We start from the raw sequence: 19,986 nt of genomic DNA on the forward strand, positions 1-19,986 counted from the left end.
GCTGGCTTCCTGTGGTCTGTATCTCACCTGTTAACCGGGTCAGAACCGTTACTCAGTTTGAAACGGCTGAATGCTCTAGAAACAGCCGACAGTTCACTGAGCCAGAACCAGATCTGGGGTCAGGTTAAAAGCCCGTAGAGGGAGGCAGAACCCGTTTGGACCGAGCTGGGCCTGCTAGCCCAGTCTGTTTCTGATTCTGCTGATAGTCCAGAGATGAAAGTTGGTGAAAGTCATTCAGGTTTATTTAAAGGGCCAGCACTGATTGTAGAGCCAAATCAGCTTCCTGTAAGGAAAGGATCCATGATTAGTTGAGACAATCGACTCTATTTGGGAAGTATTTATTTTGGAGGTAAAAACAGTACAGTAAAAATGCTGTTTTCATACATTTTAATAAAATATTGTCACATGAAATTTGCCATGTTCGCTGCAGGACAGAGTTGGCTGTAGCAGCTGGTGTTTGCTGCTGCTGCTAACTTTGGCTTCATAAATGAAACAATGAATGTGACGGACTTCCGGTCGGACTGGGTGATCCGCGTTTCCCCATCAGATGCCTCCAGTGACGTGCGGTTAGGTTGATGGCTGGTGAGGCACCGACTTAATCATGATCAGTTTTATAAATATAGACTCCGTGCATATTGTTTACATACCCAGATTTATACCAAGCACAACGCTGGAGCGCAAAAACTATTCTTTCACATGCCATGCATGGCTGCTCTGCCGCGGTACAATAATTCTATAACTCAATGAAACTTGGAAATGTAGGCAGGACCGGCCCCAGCCTCCATGGGGCCCCAGCCTCCACGGGGCCCTAAGCCTCCACGGGGCCATAAGCCTCCATGGGGCCCTAAGCCTCCATGGGGCCCCAGCCTCCATGGGGCCCCAGCCTCCACGGGGCCCTAAGCCTCCACGGGGCCATAAGCCTCCATGGGGCCCTAAGCCTCCATGGGGCCCCAGCCTCCATGGGGCCCCAGCCTCCATGGGGCCCTAAGCCTCCATGGGGCCCCAGCCTCCATGGGACCTTAAGCCAAATGTGGTTTTGGGGGCCTCTAGTTCTGCTAACCGTGTGGACCGGCTGCAGTCAGCAGTCTGATCATCAGGTCTTTCACACACCTGCTATAAACTGATTGCATCTCTGGCTGTTTACATTATATACATGTATAATATAGGACACATTTATTGGCCAACTGGTTTATCAACCAGTCGATTTCTGGGCGCTGATTTCCTTAATTTTGGGGGATCGTAATCGGCCGATACTTACATGTGAAGCTGATCTTTATCAGCAAAGGTTATAACTCAGCCTCTGTCCTCTTCTGCTCTGCAGTGAGAGGTTTGACTGACAGACCAACAGGTCTGAACCTTTACAGTTAATATTCACCCACTGTGGAAACTCAGTGACTTTTGTTAAGGAAGAAATTTGTAAATAAGTTAACTTTGGAAAAAGTTTGGCTCTCTCTTCCTCTGGATCCCAGCTCCTCTCGGCGAGCCGCGTGTAGCCACAAGGAAAACAACGTGTGTTGACGTCACAGAATTACAGAGTTTAATCCAATATAAGACAATGCATAAACTTACACAGAAACTGCAGAACAACGGAGACATACATTCATTTACCTGACATAAATGGAAAGAAGAAAAGCAAAGACGTCTTTGGAGAATTGCAAGAGCAAATCTGATCTGTTACTTCTGTGTAGAAAGTTTTACCCTCTTGTATTTAATTTATTCAAATAAGGCGTACCTTTGCTCCTCCAACCAGGAGCTATCTCTGACCCTCTATCTGAAGCCTAAACCCCTGCCGTGTTTACGGCCTTTCACAGATGAGTGTGAAAAGCTACAACTTCCACTGTATTGTTTCCCACACAGACAAAAGGCAGTTCAAACGATCCTAGCAAACCATCTGCTGGAACTACAGGTAACATAAAGGTCAAAAAGTCAGAATATGTTACTAAATTCAAAACCACAATTAGGGCATTTGAATCAAGACATGTTAAGTTTTAAAACTAGTTTATTTTAAATTTATTTTCTCAACACTTTCTTGCTATATTTAGCAACATTTCAGACAAAAAAAAATCCATATCAGCCAAAACCAAAATCGGCAGCTCAGGCTTTTTAAAGATCGGTAACCAGGGATCGGCCAGAAAACTGCAATCGGTGCAGCGCTACACACACATTCATGACATTCTCTGATTAAATACAAAATAAAAAATAAATTTTTACTGCTAAAAACAATTTTAGAAAACACAATATGATCAATTTTGTAATTGACAGGACCCCAATTTTTTTTATTTCTATGAAAAAAAAAAATTGTGGAGGGCCCCCTGCTGTTCAGGGACCCGGCGCCCCTGGACAGAAGCCCTGCCCACCAGAGCCTCACCCCGTTTCCTCTGTGGTCTGCATCAGCTGCACAACTTCAGGTTCTTCTTCTGTCATCAAAAAAACAGTTCTGTCTGCGGTCCGGAACTGTCTGCTCTAGATCTGGAGCTGAAAACGGGTCGAAAAGTTCTCCGCTGCAGCACTCAGACTGCAGCAACATCGCAGCAGGTAAGATCTGATCTTCATGTCCTCCAGGACCAGGGGGTCCAAACTATGGCCTGGGGGCCATTTGTCTTCCCCCGACTGCAGGTCAGGGGACACACAAACTCCAAACCGATCAGGTCTGGGTCCTGATCAGTTTGGGTTGGTTCTGGTTTCCCATAGCGTTCCCATTTCTGTTGCTGAGAACAAACATAAATCATTTTGTAGGCAGCTAAAGTCCAGAACCAGGACAGCTTTGATTCATCAGAACATCATCTCAGAACCTCTCATGAATGTTGATTCATTGCTGAGCTGCTGCAAGAAAAAGCCTTCAGAATAAATCGTTTTGTGTTTTTGCTCTTCTGGCCGGGCTGCATAATGTTTTGGCGCCCCCTGCAGGAGGTTTGGACTTCAGGCAACTCCAGCAGGAAACATGGAGCCGGGTTCTGGAAGTCCAGCACACGGATGGACTGAAAGCAAGGGTTGGGTTCTGCTCCTCTGGTCAGTACCGCAGACTTTTGTTCTTGAACCGTTTTAAGAATCATCTCAGTTGACTGACACGGTCCTTCTGGCACCAGAACCGGATTGGACCGAAATGTTCTGGGTTTGAAAGATAATGGTTCAGTGGCCTTTCTGTTTGTCAGCAGAACCCAAACCAGCTGGGAACACGTTCAGCAAAGATCGAACATCCAACCATTCAGTCTGTGTCCTGATCGGTTTGGGTCCAGGTTGGTTCTGGTGGGTTTGGATCGATGGATTTAGAAAGGTGTCATGATGGTGAAACTAAAATGAATTCCCATCTGCCTGTTTGATGGTTTTTAACATCGCGGCTCCTTGCTGCTCTTTTTGCCGCCATTCATTATTAACTATTAATAATAATAATAATAAAACTATTAACTATTATAAGTTATTATTTCAACCAGCCAATCACAGACACTAACCAGCCACTGTGATTGGCTGGTTTTAATCTGGAGGACGGTCCAACATGAAATGAGGAAGTGAAGGACAGACGGAGCAGAGCTCTGTCCACTTCCTGTCTGTCTGTCCTCCATCCTTCGGACTCTGAAGATCCTCTGCTCACGTTTCATCATGCTGGCTAGCAGCGCTCTGAGGACCTCAGTCATTGCAATCCCAACCACGGAAATCCATTAGACTTCCAGACAATTTTCCTAAAATAATGTAATTCTACTTTCATCCTCAAGATTCTTCATGAATACTGGATGAACTTTATTGATTCCAGAACCAGGAAGATATTGGTCAGCAGCAGGACACAAAACAGATAATAAACTCAACATAAGTAAGAATGGAAATAAAGACTGAAATGTAATTTCCTATTCTGTAAAACAGATTTGACCAAAAATCTACATATTTGTTCAAATGGAGGAGTGATGATGAACCAGTAATAGCTAGAGTTGTTTACAGGGTGATGCCAGTGGCTGGACCTCATTTGCTCCTCTGACCATGTTGAGCCTCAATCTGCCAGGGGTATGAATAATTTTGGCCTTGGTGCAGATTCATTCCTCAGTGGTTAGCATCAGTTTCCGGGCAGGTTGCTGTCGTAATCTGGAGGAAACCCAGAACCACCAAACTAGACAGCTGAACTCTGTTCCCAGACACCGGGTCATGGGGAACGCCCTGAAGGCAGCGCAGCCCTCTGCTGGGAGCCCTGAGCAGCTGAAGCAGCCAGAGCAGCAGGTGGAGCAGCTGCTGCACCGCCTCTCTGGGCTGTCAGAAGTGGAGTTGTGGTGGGTCCAATGCTGCCTCAGCCAGAACCTCCTGCCAGACACCCCTCCTATCCTAGCACACTGCCTGCGCTCTGCCGACACCCTGGGGACGGCCAGAACCCTGGTCCTGTGCTACCATGAGGATGGGCCACTCAACGTTCTGGCTGCGGCGCTGAAGCTGTTGAGTCCAGAACATCCAGGACTCAACATCATGAGTCCCTCCAGAACCCGACCTGTCAGCATGACGCTGCTTCAGGAGTTCCCCAACCAGAACCCAAAATGAGCCCTGGCTTTGTGAGGATGTTCCGCAGGAGGCTCATCAGCAGGACTCGGAGGCCGGGTGCCGTCCTTGACGCCCTGCGGTACAACAGGACCCTGAACGCAGCAAACAGGGAGGCTGGGAGCGCCTACGCCCTCAACAAGCACAAGAACCGGGCCCTGGTAGACCTGGTTCTGAGGAAGGGACATGAACCCCAACAGGTGTTGTTCCACATCCTCAGCAAATCAGAACTGTTCATGCTGAAGGAGCTGGTTGATGAAATCAGAGAAAAGGTCTTTAGTCCTCCGGTTAAACTGTCATACTGATGTAATCGGGGTTGAGTCATGTCATCACATATGCTGCTTTCATTCCTAGAACTTCCAAGACTCATCAGACTTGTTGGAGAGTCTGACCTCAGATGAGCTGAGATGTTTCCAGTGGGTGGTGGCAGACTACTTGCCTCCGCCGTATGGCTGCCAAAGGAGGTTGTGAAGAAGATCGCCCCGGCACTGCGTATGTCAACCTGAGATGGTTCCGGCTGGGCTGATGGGTCCCCTTCTCTCCCAGTCAACCTGCTAAGCAACTCTAACAGTTTTTAGAGAGCACCCCAGATTTATAAAGAGGTTGATTGGATGTTGATCTGTGATGTCATCCATACCAGGTGCTGGTCTTGAAGAAGAAAAGATTTCAGAGAAGTCATTGAGCATCAGAGCTGGTCCACTAGTGAGACCTTCCTACTGCGCTGCTCACTGCTCATTGGTTCATTAATACTCATATTTGTGCCGTTTAGGCTGACTTCACTCATGTTTTCGATATGAAGGACAATATGTTCAGGTACAACACTCAACTTACAGGCAATGAATGATCTTCAGTGTTGGATTATGTTGATGTTGACACATTTCCTTCCTGCTGTGGGACACTAAAGAATGTTTCTATTCTATATTTCTATTTGACTCTAGACTGAACTGCCTGAAGCCTGGTATGTACATTTGCCTATATACTGGTCTGGTGTTGGAGGGTCTTGGTGATGTTCTGCATGAGGTGGTTCCCTGGGATGTGGACTTCCTCATGAGTAAAGGTCAGCTGGTCCCTTTTTCCGCTTCACTCTGCTGACTGGAACAAACTCCAGTTGCCTCACTGCCAGCTGCTCTCAGGTCAGTAAAGTTCACCTGGACAGGAAATGTTTCAGTTATAGTCTTCATATTACATTTAGTGTTTTCCAAAGTGAAACAGGGTAGGTGTGAAACCATCCCTGATTTTTTTGTGTCTCCAGTATGTTAGGAAACATTTTCTCTCACAAATTGGTGTAAAACTTAGCATGTTGTCAACAATGATGATTGATCTTGTCATGAGTCGTGTCTTTTCCACTAGCACCTGTTCAGGTGGTTTTCCACCATGGTTACGCATCAGTTTTAGTGGCTGGGTCTGACATGTAGTGTGGCCCCCAAAGTCTGGAAAGTTGTGGGATGTGATCTGAACTCAACACAAAAACAAAGGGAGCTGTGATTAACTTTCTGCTTGATCTGTAGCTTTTGGTATAATGCAAAAAGAAAAGACCCAGGAAAGTCCGCAGGCAGCGAGATACAGGAGAATATGAGCCACTTTAGTGATACAACCAGGGAATTCAATCCCTGGTCAGTCATTGCATTTTCCGCCTCACTCTGCATGCTTGAAACCCAAGAGAAATGGGTTCTGACAAAGAACCTGGTGCCATGAAGCCATAAATAGAGGGAAACCTGTATAATATACGAGTAGAGTCAGCATTAGGAGAGAAGGGCTATTAGTTAACTCTGGCATCACTGATTAGTTCTGACCAATAATCAAGAAATCTTTCTACTTGCAGAGAAAAATAAAAACTTACTATTTGTGGCTTATGTCACTGGGGACTACATGGACCTCATCACACCTGACCAGGTGACAGACAGTCATGTGATCATTAACATCTATTGTTTCTCGTGCTTCGGTTTGGTCACATCAACAGGATCCAGTCAAGCTGTTGCTGGCTTGGTGATTGGATGGTTGGATGGATGGATGGATGATTGGATGGATGGATGGATGGATGATTGGATGGTTGGATGGATGATTGGATGGTTGGATGGATGGATGGATGATTGGATGGATGGATGGATGGATGATTGGATGGTTGGATGGATGATTGGATGGTTGGATGGATGATTGGACGGATGGTTGGTTGGTTGGATGGAACCATCTTGGCAGTGGACAGTAAATTTGGAAAACACTAGGGGTCAGGGTTGGTCATCTGTATAACTTCTGCTCTGATGTTTCATCTTGTTCAGGTGAGGAAGGAGTTCAAACGACGGACTGGAACTGGATATCTGGAAGTAATTCCAGACTGTGAACTGATCCCAAATCAGATGTACAAACTGACTGGAGCACCTGTCATTGTCATCCAACCAAAGGTACACCTTCATCCATTCTAGCCTCACCCCAGTTACACCTGACTAGACTTCATCCAGGCTCTTAGCTTGGCTTCTCTCCTTATACTTAAAGCTCCACCACTACTTTACCTTCCTTTAACTCATTATTTTAGATTTCTAAGTTCCTGAACTTTACCACCTACGACAACTTCCTGCCTTCATTTGAGGTCCGAGTGCCCCTGATGTTACCATGGTGATGCTGGAGCTGACATGCCATGTGGCTTTGCACCCTGTGATTGGCTGTTTTTTTGGCTCTGCAGACTGTGAGGTTTGGAGTCAGGTGGTCAGGCTGACAGGTGAGTCAGAGTCTTGGCGCAGACCGACTCACCGCAGCTCTGACCCAGCAGACGTGACCTTGCAGCTGTTCAGGGTCCTGACTGATCTCAGATCTGAAGACCTGAAGATCTGAGACTGTCGCCGTCAGTCGTCTGGAGGATCCAGACGCCATCAGAACCGTGGATCTGATGATCCAGCAGTACCGTCCTGAGAGAGCCAAGGAGGAGACGCTGAGGAACATGAACCAGAACCAGCTGGCAGAAAAGCTGGAGAGGAGCTGATCGACCTAGAACCTGCAAACCGGTTCATCTGATATCTGATCAGTAAATCTGAATCTGTTTTATTATTAATGTGTGATTTTTATTCCATTTTCAGTTAGGTGAAGCCTGAATCCTTTATGTGATGTGAAAACAATATATTAGAATGTTTGAAGTGGTCAGTGAATGCCTCACAGCTGTTCTGAACATCAGGAGGTCAGAGGTCACACCCAGCTGGTCTCTCCTGTTCGAACCCTCAGAATCGAGCTGAAACCGTTTTACCACCTGGGTTTACCCACAATCCTGGTTATAGACTATGAGGCTCTTGCTGCTTTATTATATACAGACCCTGATTCCTGTTAACTGACTGACTGACTGAGACCCATAGCTGAATACAGGACGGGTAAAATGCTGCAGCAGATGGTAGCGTAGCGCTACTGATTTATATTGGACTGTAAAGTCCAACATAAACCGCTGTAGCTTTAATAAACATTCAGGTTTGATTGTCTCAGTGTTTGACTGGCTGAGTCTCTGAGTCCTTCCTGCTAAGTCAGAGTTAGCTTTCCAATAGCATTGAATTCAGTCCATTAGAGACCGGCATGTTCGGCTAATCATTCCAGATTGCTGCCTCAGATAAATTTAAAGAAACTAACTCATTAATAAATGTATTGACAATAAATTATTGATCCTAATTATTAATAATCACACAAGCCAAACATTGGTGCAATGGCTGATTCTTAACCATAGTTTGTTCTGCAGGTTATTTGACCGATCGTTCCCTAAATGTTTGTTTCATGTTTCTGCCTTTGTTCTTTTTTTCCCAGACTAGAAAACTTAATGTTTCAGTAAAACCTGCAACGTTTATGATGGCAGTCTTCTCCTGATGTTTGGGAACACCTGCCAGGTAATCAGGATACGTCAGCCAGTTAGGCGAATCAGTGGAAGATAAACGGCACCAGATTCAAATGTGGATTTTATTGAAACTAAAAGATAAATCTGACCTGCAGTAACAAATGTTTGCATATTTAAACATTTACCAACCAAATCTAAAAAGAATTTCAATGCGGAGTTCTTCAAGGCCGATGCCTCGACTCTTCCAGTTCATTTGGCCTGAAATGGTTGGTTCTGATTTACACAAAGGTTCCTACAGCAACAGCTTCACAGCAGGTCTGAACAAAGTGAAAATATACAGAAAGTCCTAAATTCAATGCAACGGGAATGTCAGCAGCTGCGGTGGTCCACCAGAGGGCGCCACTGAGCAACGACAGGCTGGACTGCATTCACATTTGTTCGGGTTGTAAAAATAAAATCTGTCGTTTCTCAGTCCAGACATCTGTCCACAGGAAGTTACGTGAAGGCATCACCTCCGCTGATTGGACAGCCTGCTGCGGAGGGGCGGGACTTTGGACAGCAGCCTGTGAGGGGGGGCTGTCATGGTCGTCACGCTCTTCCTGTTTGGAGAAAGGCTTGTTGCCATGGTGATGGCAGGTAAGGTGGGGGACGGGATCACTGTAGAAGTCACCGAAACTGGAGGTGGGCTGGTGGTTGCCATAGAAACAGGCTTGGCCAGTGACGTCTGGATCTCTGCCCGGCGAGCCAACGCAGTCCTCAGTTTCTCCCGCATCTGATCGATCTGCTGCTGCAGCGCCGCCAGTTCTGCGGGAAGGGGCGGGGCTGTACCGGGGTTGGGCGGGGTTGCATCAGGAAGGGGCGGGGCCACAACCGGAAGGGGCGGTGCCGTACCAGGGACGGGCGGGGTTGCATCAGGAAGAGGTATTTCAGGAAGGGGTTGGGTCTTTACTGAGATGGGAGGAGTCACACCCGGAAGGGGCGGGGCATTGGTCCTCGCAGAGGAAGAGGAGGGCAGTGAAAGCACAAGACTGGCCAGTGAAGCTCCCGGTCCCCCATTCTCACACAGCCGGCTGCTTGGCCCCGCCCTTGGTTTCACAGGCTCCGCCCTGTCACCCCTAACCCCGCCTCCCTTCGCCTCCGAGACCGCCAGGCGCGCCAGCAGGCGCCGTGTGTTCAGGGTCTCCAGACTGAAGTGAACTCGCTTGAAGTCTCCAGCATCTGCAGCAGCTGGAGTTTCCTTCCTGGACTCGTTGTTCCACCTGGCAGCGGCAGCGGGTACTGAGGGACCCGGGGGCTCCCAGGCACCAGCGGGCCCCTGGCCTGCCTGGGTCTTCTCCAGGTTACAGCTGAACAAAACAAGTAGATTTTATTCTCTTCATTTATTGATTTATAACATTTTCTGCTCAGTTCAGATTAAAACTGACACAAAAACATGGAGATAAAAAACCCTAAAACTAAATATAAACTAAAAATAAACTAAATATAAATTTCAACCAAATGACAAAGTCAAAAAGATAAAGTCAGTTATTAGTACAAAAGGACAATATATTAATATCAGTTCCATAAATGTTTTTTTTTCCTAAGCAGACTTAAAAATATGCAGAGAAATTTTTAAATATTTAAAAATGTTTATTATGGTTTTATTCTGGGTCCCATCAGAGCCAGAACCGGGTCCACCTTTTCTCCCTCTCGGCCCGCTGCCTCTTCACATCGTCGTACGTCAGATTCAGCGCTCGGTGAATCTTCTGCAGGAAGGAAATCAGGAACTCAGTTCTCCACTCAGGAACATGAAGTTCTTCTCTGACGTGACATCATGACTCACCTGGGACGTGTGCAGCCAGTACTTCAGGTTCTGCCGGCGGCGGATGTGTGGCAGGACGAGTCGGTAAAACCCATGTTCACCTGCGAGGGTCAGCAGAGCTCCGCCCACTCCAACGCACAGCAACACGAAGAGTCCAGAGAAGTGACTGATGCCCATCTGCAGAGTCTGACACAGACAGCAGTTCCCCAATCAGCCTGCAGGGGGCGCCAAGTTGGTAACCCCTAACCTTCACCGCGCAGTAGGACACTGAACGCACCGCGCAGAAGGGTCAACAGACATGTTGATCCCTACACAGGTAAACAAAAATTTGTTTATTTGGATCCCCATTAGCTGTCTCCATGACAATGGCTACTCTTCTTTAAATCCACATTATAAATAATCATTTACTACAAAAGCAGTTGGAACCATAAACAGACATGGCATCCAGACACTGAGTTCTGCTGGGTTCTGCTCAGGCTGACCTCGGTCACGGCGAACACTCGGTTCCCACAGGGAACCACCTTGTACCACTTGTCGTGCAGCAGGTCCATGTAGCCGTCGGATTTGTACCTGCTGATGAACTCGGACAGGTTGGAGCTCAGCGGAGAGTTCTGGGGGAGTCCGATGCCGTAACCTGGCGGAGACAGATGGAAATGTTTGTTTCCATGGTTATTTTGAAACTTTTAATGAACTGATTCTGGAACATGAATAAAACGAACAGATTCTCCAGTTCGTTTTATTGGTTCATTTGAGATTGAAAATGAATGTGATGACAGCAACTTGGCGAAAATAAAATTCCATAAAATAAATGGGAAAAAAAACATGGTGGACGTGAGTTCTGGACCACGTGTGGCAGCTCCCGTCCTCCAGTGTGCCGTGGCTCTGCTTCAACACGAGTCCAAAAGTCTATCCATCAGCAGGAGAACCTGCCTGGACACTGAGGACACTCAGTCATTTGACTGAGGCATTATGGACAAGGGACATGCCTAGAAGACGCAGGATCGTCTCCCACAGAGACAGGACCAGGAAACTGAGACACTGACCTTCGATGGCGAAGGGTTTCCCAACCGTTGCCAGTTTACAGTCGGCATCAATGGAAACTTCATAGTCCAGCAGGGCCTTGTCCATGATGAAGGCATCGAGCTGAGGAGGATCTGTCCTTCAGGACAGAGGGACACGGTTAGTCCATGTTACCATGGAGACTGATCATTAGATGTTGGTTTGAGCACCAGAAGCAAACAGAGGAGGTTCCATCTCATGTGCAACAGAACCTCAGATCTGTGAGAACCAGAGTAGAACTTCCTGTTGGACTCTGCACTCTTACTTTAGAGTTGCGACTCCTTCAGGCGTTGTCGGTTCGTTGAAGCGTCGCATGTACTCGTGCATTTCTGGGAAGCTTTTCTTCATGTAGTCTTCAGCGCTGCTCTCTCTCACCGTCCCAAAGCGGAAGCCCTTCGATGGATGGTGCAGCTGGACACACCAACGAAGAAGAAATGAGAAGAAATCTGCTGTTTAAGGTCTGCTGACTTTGAATCGACCTTTGGGAATTTTGAGTTACACAACATACCGGGGGAAGGAAAAACATTAACAAACAACCAGAACCAGAGTACCTGGAGAGAACCCGTACATCCACCGGGAGAACATGCAGACGGACCGAAGCGGTGATTCTAAGCCAAGACCTTCTTCCTGGTAGGCAACATGTGCTAGCTTCAAAGCAGTTAGCTGGACTTTCCCTCTTGTTTCCTGAAGATATTTCACCTTTTGGATGAGAGGCTGACATAACTTATTCTCTTCTCTAGTCCAGTTGCTTTCTATGGTACTTGACCTCTTGAGATGGTGATGTCATGGATGACTGAGAATCTACAACCTCTCACACCCTCTTCCTAAGCCATCAGATCTAGAAACATCTAATCTGATGTTTCTAGATCTGTCATCCAGACAGATATCAGCTATTCCAGTTGATCCAGTTAAATCAACGCATCAAATTCAGATAATGATTTAAATGAGTTTAGAAGCTTCCTGTCAAAGTAAACCCAGCAGAGAACCGAGTCGTTGACCTGCAGTATTCACTCCTAATGTACCAGAAGGGGGCGACAGCAGACAATCACTATCGTTGTGTCGTTGACTGCAGCAATACTGCAGGTTAGATGTTCTCAGGTCGCCCCTGAGAACATCAATACACATCAATAAACATCAATAAACTTACAATACAGTTTCATTCATAACTTCTTTTAGTTACTGACTGCAGAGGAAGGAGCCTGATGTCTACAGGATCTTCCTCCCATTCTACTGCTAGAACCAGCAGCCTGGTACCAAAGGGTTCTGTTGGGAATATTGGTACCCATCAGGTCTCTAGTGGAGCGGAAGGCTTTTAGCTGTTAACTGTGAAGTTCCTGATAGTAAAGAGTTACAGTAGTCAAGACCTGAAGTAACAAATGCATGGATATCACTCCTGGACAGGAGGTTTCTAATTGTGACATTATTCCTAAGGAACGCAGTGTTCCCATCATGAGTCACTACTTCTCTAAGAGTCAGTGCGAACCAGTTTCTGTTGCCTCTCTTAGGTCTGTTTCTACCAGTCTGATGAAGACAGAAATTGCCCAAAAGTTGATCAGAGTCCCTTTCAAAAGGCTGAAAACCAAGCACTCAACCCGCTCTGGGAAGGTTTGAGGAGACAGAAAATGTTGAGCTGCAGAGCTTCAGCCTCTGTACATTAAAAGATAAAAGCTCATCTCACACAGATGGACGTCCAATTAAAGCCCTTTGAGCTCCCAGCAGCGCCGGCTGCACAAACACCCAGCAGTGTGTTTCATGCTTCAGTCAGCTGCTGAATTGAAAAGTAATTAGAGCAGAGCAGGTGATCCACAGAGCAAACTGAATCTGCTGTTGTTCCACTGAACAGAGAACAAGTCGGCAGATCCAATTGAAATGATCAGATCAGCTTCCGGATCAAACACTGAGTGGTAATCAGCCAAGTCCAGTCTCTTCTGCTGGTTCTGATTCTGCCCTGCACCTTTCCTCTGGTTCAGACTCATTGCAGCATGAAGCTGCTCTCTCACCTTGGCATCATGGATCCCAGAGACCTCCTCAAAGGTCTTCTCCCCCACCATGACGGCTGCCAGGTTGGCGGTGTAGCTGGACAGCACCAGTAGGCAGAAGATGGCCCACAGGTTCATCAGGAAGCGGCCGGTCCAGCACTTTGGCGTCTTGGATGACACTGTTCGCCCAAACAGGATGGCGTAGCACAGATTCAGAGCCGAGGAATAGGAGAACACCCTGACCCTGTTGCGACCATGAGGCGTCATCCCAAACGGACTCTTCCACTCGTAGAGAGTGAGAAAGAGCGCTGTGATGTGGAGCGCCAGGAAGATGCCCACCCACATGGACCAGTGCAGGGGCCACATGAAGGCTCCGATGGGGGCCGCTGTGTCCTTGCTCCGCACCAGGATGCCCAGGCTTGTGGAGAAGAAGGGCGAGGTGAAGTCGATGACACGGCTGCGGGCGGAGTTGATGCTGAAGGAAGTGACGGCCATGTCGGCCAGGCCGCTCAGCAGGTCGCCCACCAGCCCCGTCCAACGACCGCCCTTCCACGCTCCGTACTTTCCGTCTCCAACGATGTAGAGGTCAAAGTGGAAGTCCAGGTCCTCAGCCAGCTTCTCCAGCAGGTCAATGCAGTAACCATAGCAACACTTCCTGTACTCCAGAGGCAGCGAGCTGCCGTTCCCAGCTGCCACCTCCCGGAAGTAGCGCTCCAGAGTCTCTGAGCTGTTGGTGCTGGCGTCCAGGCAGAACTGGCCGGCGGGGCAGCTGCTATCATCATCCACGTCCCGCGTGAACACAAAGGGATGCTCCACCAGGGTCACCACCCGGACCCGCGTCCCCTCCACGGGCGTCCCGGGCCTCCAGCGGCCCCCACTCCTTCCGCCCGACCCCTCAGCCCGACGGCGGGGTTTGGGCCCCTGCCAGACCTCCTGGTCCTCCACCTGTAGCTGGCCGTCCTCCCAGCTGCCCACCGTCACCCAGGCCGGCTGGCCCAGCGCATCCCGCCGCAGGCTCCATATGTGGAACCGCTGCGAAGTCAGAACCAGAGAGCGGTTCTGGTCAACGCCAACTGGACCTGTTAGTCCAGAGAAGGAGGTGTTGGCCAGGAACCTGGAGGAAAAGAAAAACAGCTGAGAAATCCTGCAAACTCAGACCAGCAGCAAGGAAAGATGCAGCTTCCTTTAAAAAGCAGATTAAAGTAGTTTGTTAGCATATCAGGATATGTTATTAATTATATTATTAATGCTGCTGAACGCCTCAGCGTAACACTGAACTCTACTTCCTGACATTTTGTTGGCATTAACAGTCATTGAGGATATGAGGCTCTCCAGAGTGAAGCATGTAAAAATACCTCTGGCTGCAGAAACAATAATCCGTTTACATTTTCATGAGTTTCAATTGTTGATTAATTCACAACAACTTCTGATAGAACTTTAATAACTGATCCTGCTGATCCAGTTATCAACCACAGCATCAAGGTCCGATCATTATTCACATTAATCACTCCTCCTGACCAGCAGGGGGCAACAGTGGTAAGGAAAAACTCCACTTTAGCAGGAAGGAACCTCCAGCAGAACCAACAGAGCAAACAGGAAGTAAACCAAGTCTTAACTTCTGGTTTCAAAGTTTATATGAACAAAACATTTGTTCATATAAATGAACAAATGTTCATTTACCACTCTGTGCTAGGAAACCAAGTCAGATTTTATCAGCTGAATCTGATTTTTCTTTAAAACTTTGTGCTGCAGCCAACTTTGCATCCGTATTTCAGTGGTTGCCATGGCGAATTGGAATCAGGCTCCATGGGCTCTTTGCACCTCAGCTTCCGCATTCGGGGTAAAGCGGCTCGATTGTTTCCGATCCAATACAAATATCATTTACATTAGGTGCTGCAGGGCTTGGCCAAGGTTTGTACATCGATCCGAAGCCCCAACAAGTCAGCTGGAGAAAGGTTTTAAGATGTTCGCCTCGTTATACATTCACTGACACGAAGGTGAGTTTTACTTAAACTTTGTGGCTAACATTAACATTAGCTTATGCTAGTAGGCAATATTCTCGGACATTGTTCTTGTAAAATGTGCTATTTAAGTATCTACCCAGATAGCACATGATGTTAAATCAACGTTGAAAAATAGTTAGAATCGTTGATTTTTGGTTGAAGTCGACAAATGATGGTGGATCAACCATCAAACAACCATCCAATCAAACCGTTGAAACTGTGACATTGAATCAACGTTGTTTTGTGGTTGAAATCTGATCACTGAAATGCCGAAGTCTGATTAATGGTTGATTTTTGGTTGAAGACGACAAATGATGGTGGATCAACCATCAAACAACCATCCACCTCTAGCTAAGTAACTAACGTTGAAACTGTGTCATTGAATCAATGTTGTTTTGTGGTTGAAATCTAATGACTGAAATGCTGATGTCTGATCAACATCTGATCAATATTGAATCAATGTCAGATGTATTGCCGCACCCCTTCCCCTCCTCTCCTCCTCATCAGCGCTCTGGGTCAGAGCATTTTATTACTGAGCGGGGGTTATCACATTTAAATTAAGCACTGCAGAGGATAGTGGGTGCTGATTCCTTTCTGTACATTTTCTTACTTGTTCATAACAATTCTCACTGACTGTGTGTGTGTGATGTATTGACACAAAAACATCTACAACTTACTACAAGGAGTGGAGCGGTCCACCCCCACCGTTTACATGAGTGGGATGTCCCAAACACACAGCTGCTTTGCTGTTGGCTTGTTGGAAAATATGTTAATTCAATGTTGAATTATCATCACAAAGGTTGCATGTTTGGTTGAGGTCGACAACTGATGGTGGATCAACTATAAAACAACCATTCAATTCTAGCCAATTAACTAATGTTGAAACTGTGTCATTGAATCAATGTTGTTTTGTGGTTGACATCAAATAAATGAAATGCCAACGTCGAATCCAGTGTGTTTCACCACTGGTCCTCCAGGCCCTACAAGTTTTAGGCATTTCCCTAATTCAACACACATGTTATTAATTGATGTCTGATTAACGGGGTTTTGCTGAACTGAAAAAACGCAGGTCCGTTTGATTGACGTCAAGGTTTGGGGAAGAACTACCCAGATAGCACACAATGTTAATTCAATGTTGAATTATGATCACAAAGGCTGCATGTATGGTTCAGGTCAACGACAGAAGCTGGATCAACCATCAAACAACCATTCAATTCTAGCCAATTAACATTCATTGACTGAAATGCCACATCGAATCCAGTGTTTTTCAGCACTGGCACCAGGCACACTGCCCTGCAAGTTTTAGCCATTTCCCTAATTCAGCACACATGATTTTAATTAACATTTGATTAACAAGGTTTTGCTGAACTGAAAGCATGCAGGTCAGTTTGCCTTGAGGATAAGGTTTGGGGAAAAACTAGTAATCAAAGTGTTCAGGTGTTTTTTGCACCCCTCACCACCGCCTGCCATTCAAGCGCCCAACCCCCTTCCCTCCACCCACCAAAAACACACACACACCTCTTTCCCCCCACCTGGGCCCATCTACCCCTCAATCGGGTGAAACAACTTTAATTTTAAGTGAGGGTTTTTCATTTTTTAAAAGATTGTTTTGGCTAGTGGCCTTTATTTGATAGTTAATTGACAGGAAAGTGGGTAATGAGAGAAGGGGGGTAATGCAGCAAAGGTTGCCAAGGTCAGGAATTGAACCTGTGACAGCTGTGTTGAGGACTGAGTCCTTGATTGTGGTTTGTGCTTAACCCCTGCGCCACCACAGCACAACCCCTTTTAGGTGAGGGTTAATCACGTTTTAACTTAAGCACTATGTGTTGACAACACTGAGTTGTGATTCCGTTCTGTACCCAGATTCACTAGCGGAACAAGTCAGCGTTGGGCCGGGGGGCGGGGCTAATTACCGGACCCCTAACGAATCACCAGGCCCCTGACGTTTATCGCCTGCGCTACCAGAAACTGTTGAGCGAGGGGCGGGGAGGTTGGTCTGCGTTTTTTGGTTGATCTTTACCCAGGAAACACATCGGCTAAACCGTGAGTGAAACGGTCACTGGGACTGACTAGTATATATTCCATTGAGGGAAAGTAACTTTAACATTAACTAGACCTTTCTCAACAGGCGGTAGACTTTCTCAGTCTATAATCAGATATTTAAGCCCCCCCCCCATAGCTCTGCGCCTGCCCAGATTGCACATGATGGCAATTCAACATTGAATTAACATCTTTTGCCAACAAGCCAACAGCGAAGTGGCTGTGTGTTTGGGACATCCCACTCATGTAAATGGTGGGGGTGGACTGCTCCACTCCTTGTAGTAAGTTGTAGATGTTTTTGTGTCAATATATCACACTCAAATGGTCATTAGGACTTTTTTATGAAAAAGAAAGAAAATGTACAGAAATGAATCTTCACCCACTATCCTTTACAGAGGTTAATTTAGAATGTAATACCCCCCACTCACTAATAAAATGCTCTGACCCAGAGCTCTGATGAGGAGGAGAGGAGGGGAAGGGGTGTGGCAAAAGAGCTGACATTGATTCAACATTGATTCAACATTGATCAGTCGTTGATCAGACATTAGCATTTCATTCATTAGATTTCAACCACAAAACAACATTGACTCAATGACACAGTTTCAGCATCGGTTACTTGGCTGGAGGTGGATGGTTGTTTGATGGTTGATCAACCGTCAGTTGTTGACCTCAACCATTTAATCAACCATTCTGACTATAATTCAACGTTTATTTACCGTTGTGTGCAATCTGGGCAGTTTGTTGCAGCCCTCATCACCTCCTCATCTCCCCCTACTCCCTCCCAAACCTCCCCCACCCAGCCGCTCCTCCCAACCTTCTCCTCTTTACCCCCTCTCATTCCTTCTTCCCTCCCCCTCCTTGAGCTCTGGGTCAGAACATTTTATTACTAGGTGGGGGTTAATCATGTTTCAAATTAAGCACTACATGTTGAGAACAGTGGGTTGTGATTCCTTTCTGTACATTTTCTTACTTGTCTGTAAATATTATTACTGACTGTGCATAATGTGTTGACACAAAAACATCTACAAGTCTGTACTAGGAGTTGTACAGTCCACCTCCCCAATTTTACACTTGTGGTTTGTCCCAACCAAACAGCCACTTTGCTGCTGGCTTGTTTGCTACCGGCTTCTGAATTGAATTCTCCGCTGAGCACTTTTATGGTAAGTTTTTCAATATTACTTTGATCTTAAATGTGTTTATTGAAAAATAAGGGCATTGTTTTGTGCCCATAGTAATCCTGGTTATTTTGGGGCAAAACGGATATTTTTAATAATTGAGGTCATGTCTCCTTTTGTATTATTTTCATCCTACCCACCACTCCAGGCCTAAGTATGAAATCCTGCGAGATTTTGTGGGATTTGAGTTTTTAAAATAGGGCGGGGCCTATTGTTTGGTCTGGGAGAGCATGTGGTGGACAAGGAAGTGTAAGGCTGGCTGGTCCAGGTGGGCTTTAAATTGTTGTGATAGTAATCACTTGTTTTTAACTTTTTATTATGATATGCCTAGGGTCGTGCTTAAATGAACCTCTGTACCAGAACAGCTGAGTTGGATGATTACATGACCGTCTGCAGCCATCAAGAAGTGCAGAAGGTTGTTAATCATCCACAGATTCAATCCAGGTGAGGCAGAAGGGAAACACTTAACATGTAAGGCAGGTGAAACACTGAACTAAACCTGCTAATGACTGATTCAGTCTGTTGATCCTTGGATTGGTAACTGGTTAAATTGAACTGGACTATTGTTACTTGTGTGGGATCTTTATTAGCATATAGACACTTTTTAAGGAATTTAATCAACTTATTTGGAAATATTTGTAGTTGATGGAAGATTGAACCAGCTATTTGATGGAAGTTTATTCTGTATAAATTATAATTTTTCCAACTACACTATAAATCACCTTTTGTTCGATTTATTTGTCTCTGGTGTGTTAAATAAACCTGATCCTCCCTGAGTTTTATTGTTAGGTTTTCTGATAAACAGCCCTTTATTTTAAATATTGATTTAATATCAATATCATAAATCCTACACTATACTGCAGCTTGATGGGTAAATGCAGTTGTATATGTAAACATTAAGATAAATATTAATGAGAGATTAAGATATTAATTTAACAGTGAGTGTACATGGGGAACTATATGGTTTGTATTTGTTCTCAGACCTGTAACCAGTACACTGTTTAATATTTCATTGTGTTTCAGAACTTTTCAAATGTTTATCATCTTTCTAACCGGCACCTTCCTCACTTTTATTTTTTTCAGCTGTTGCTCTGCAGTTTGACCGAAAGCTGACTCTTGAGGACTGCAGCAAAACTGTCAAGAAGTGGCTTCATTATGCGCCAGAATGAGAGGAAAACATCACAAGGAATCAAAGTGACGCCAACCAGAGTCAAACTGGGGTTACCACAACTTGTACTGTTTCCCTACTTCATACAGTACAAAGCTTAACCTCATGGACTCTGTTCTTTTGTGGACAACAGACTGTTGTTTTGACAGTCAAAAAGGAATCAAATATGTTTAAAGATCTGTCCCTCTTTTCTTAAATAAAATGTTAAATCAAACCCATGTTGTCATTTTTAAACTTTTGTACACAGTTTACGCATCATCTGCCAATAATACAGTGTTTAACACCAGTGAAGAAACTTTTAGTGGCATGTTATGATGTAGACCTATCAGACCTAAAATGTACATAAGTCCTTAGCTTTCATTCAATATAAAAACAACCCAAATCTGCATGTACATCCACAGTCAAATGAGTGTTGAATCAGCATTGATTCAATGTAGAATCAACACA

General features: G+C 45.8%; 1 protein-coding gene, 1 long non-coding RNA gene and 2 pseudogenes across 2 annotated transcripts; 2 read left to right on the top strand and 2 right to left on the bottom strand.

Moving 5' to 3' along the window:
• The first annotated feature begins 4,110 nt into the window (after nucleotides 1-4,110).
• On the top strand, nucleotides 4,111-5,308 carry LOC148159897 (uncharacterized; annotated as a pseudogene).
• Nucleotides 5,309-8,418: 3,110 nt separating this feature from the next.
• Nucleotides 8,419-11,680, bottom strand: grin3bb (glutamate receptor, ionotropic, N-methyl-D-aspartate 3Bb). Its single transcript, XM_088005244.1, has 7 exons — nucleotides 11,654-11,680; nucleotides 11,440-11,585; nucleotides 11,159-11,274; nucleotides 10,598-10,749; nucleotides 10,137-10,301; nucleotides 9,992-10,059; nucleotides 8,419-9,660 (listed from the first exon to the last, which is right to left on the bottom strand). Exons 1-7 carry the CDS (start codon nucleotides 11,678-11,680, stop codon nucleotides 8,823-8,825), a joined length of 1,512 nt encoding a protein of 503 aa, XP_087861370.1. The 3' UTR covers nucleotides 8,419-8,822.
• Nucleotides 11,681-12,958: 1,278 nt separating this feature from the next.
• On the bottom strand, nucleotides 12,959-14,467 carry LOC148159898 (glutamate receptor ionotropic, NMDA 3B pseudogene; annotated as a pseudogene).
• Nucleotides 14,468-17,884: 3,417 nt separating this feature from the next.
• LOC148159899 (uncharacterized) lies at nucleotides 17,885-19,753 on the top strand. Its single transcript, XR_015762645.1, has 3 exons — nucleotides 17,885-18,356; nucleotides 18,703-18,815; nucleotides 19,455-19,753. It is a non-coding gene; the product is annotated as an uncharacterized LOC148159899 (long non-coding RNA).
• Nucleotides 19,754-19,986: the final 233 nt, after the last annotated feature.

Source organism: Poecilia mexicana, unplaced genomic scaffold (assembly GCF_051168715.1).
Source record: "Poecilia mexicana isolate PSO_F unplaced genomic scaffold, ASM5116871v1 scaffold_4, whole genome shotgun sequence".
In the NCBI taxonomy this organism is placed as follows: domain Eukaryota; kingdom Metazoa; phylum Chordata; class Actinopteri; order Cyprinodontiformes; family Poeciliidae; genus Poecilia; species Poecilia mexicana.

Excerpts from the sequence above, each read along its gene's own strand:
- grin3bb (XM_088005244.1), bottom strand. The coding sequence starts at position 11,680 with ATGTTGTGTAACTCAAAATTCCCAAAG. Across the intron at positions 11,275-11,439 it reads GAAGGAGTCGCAACTCTAAA|GACAGATCCTCCTCAGCTCG; the intron begins GTAAGAGTGCAG and ends TCTGTCCTGAAG. Across the intron at positions 10,060-10,136 it reads ACTGGCTGCACACGTCCCAG|AAGATTCACCGAGCGCTGAA; the intron begins GTGAGTCATGAT and ends TCCTTCCTGCAG.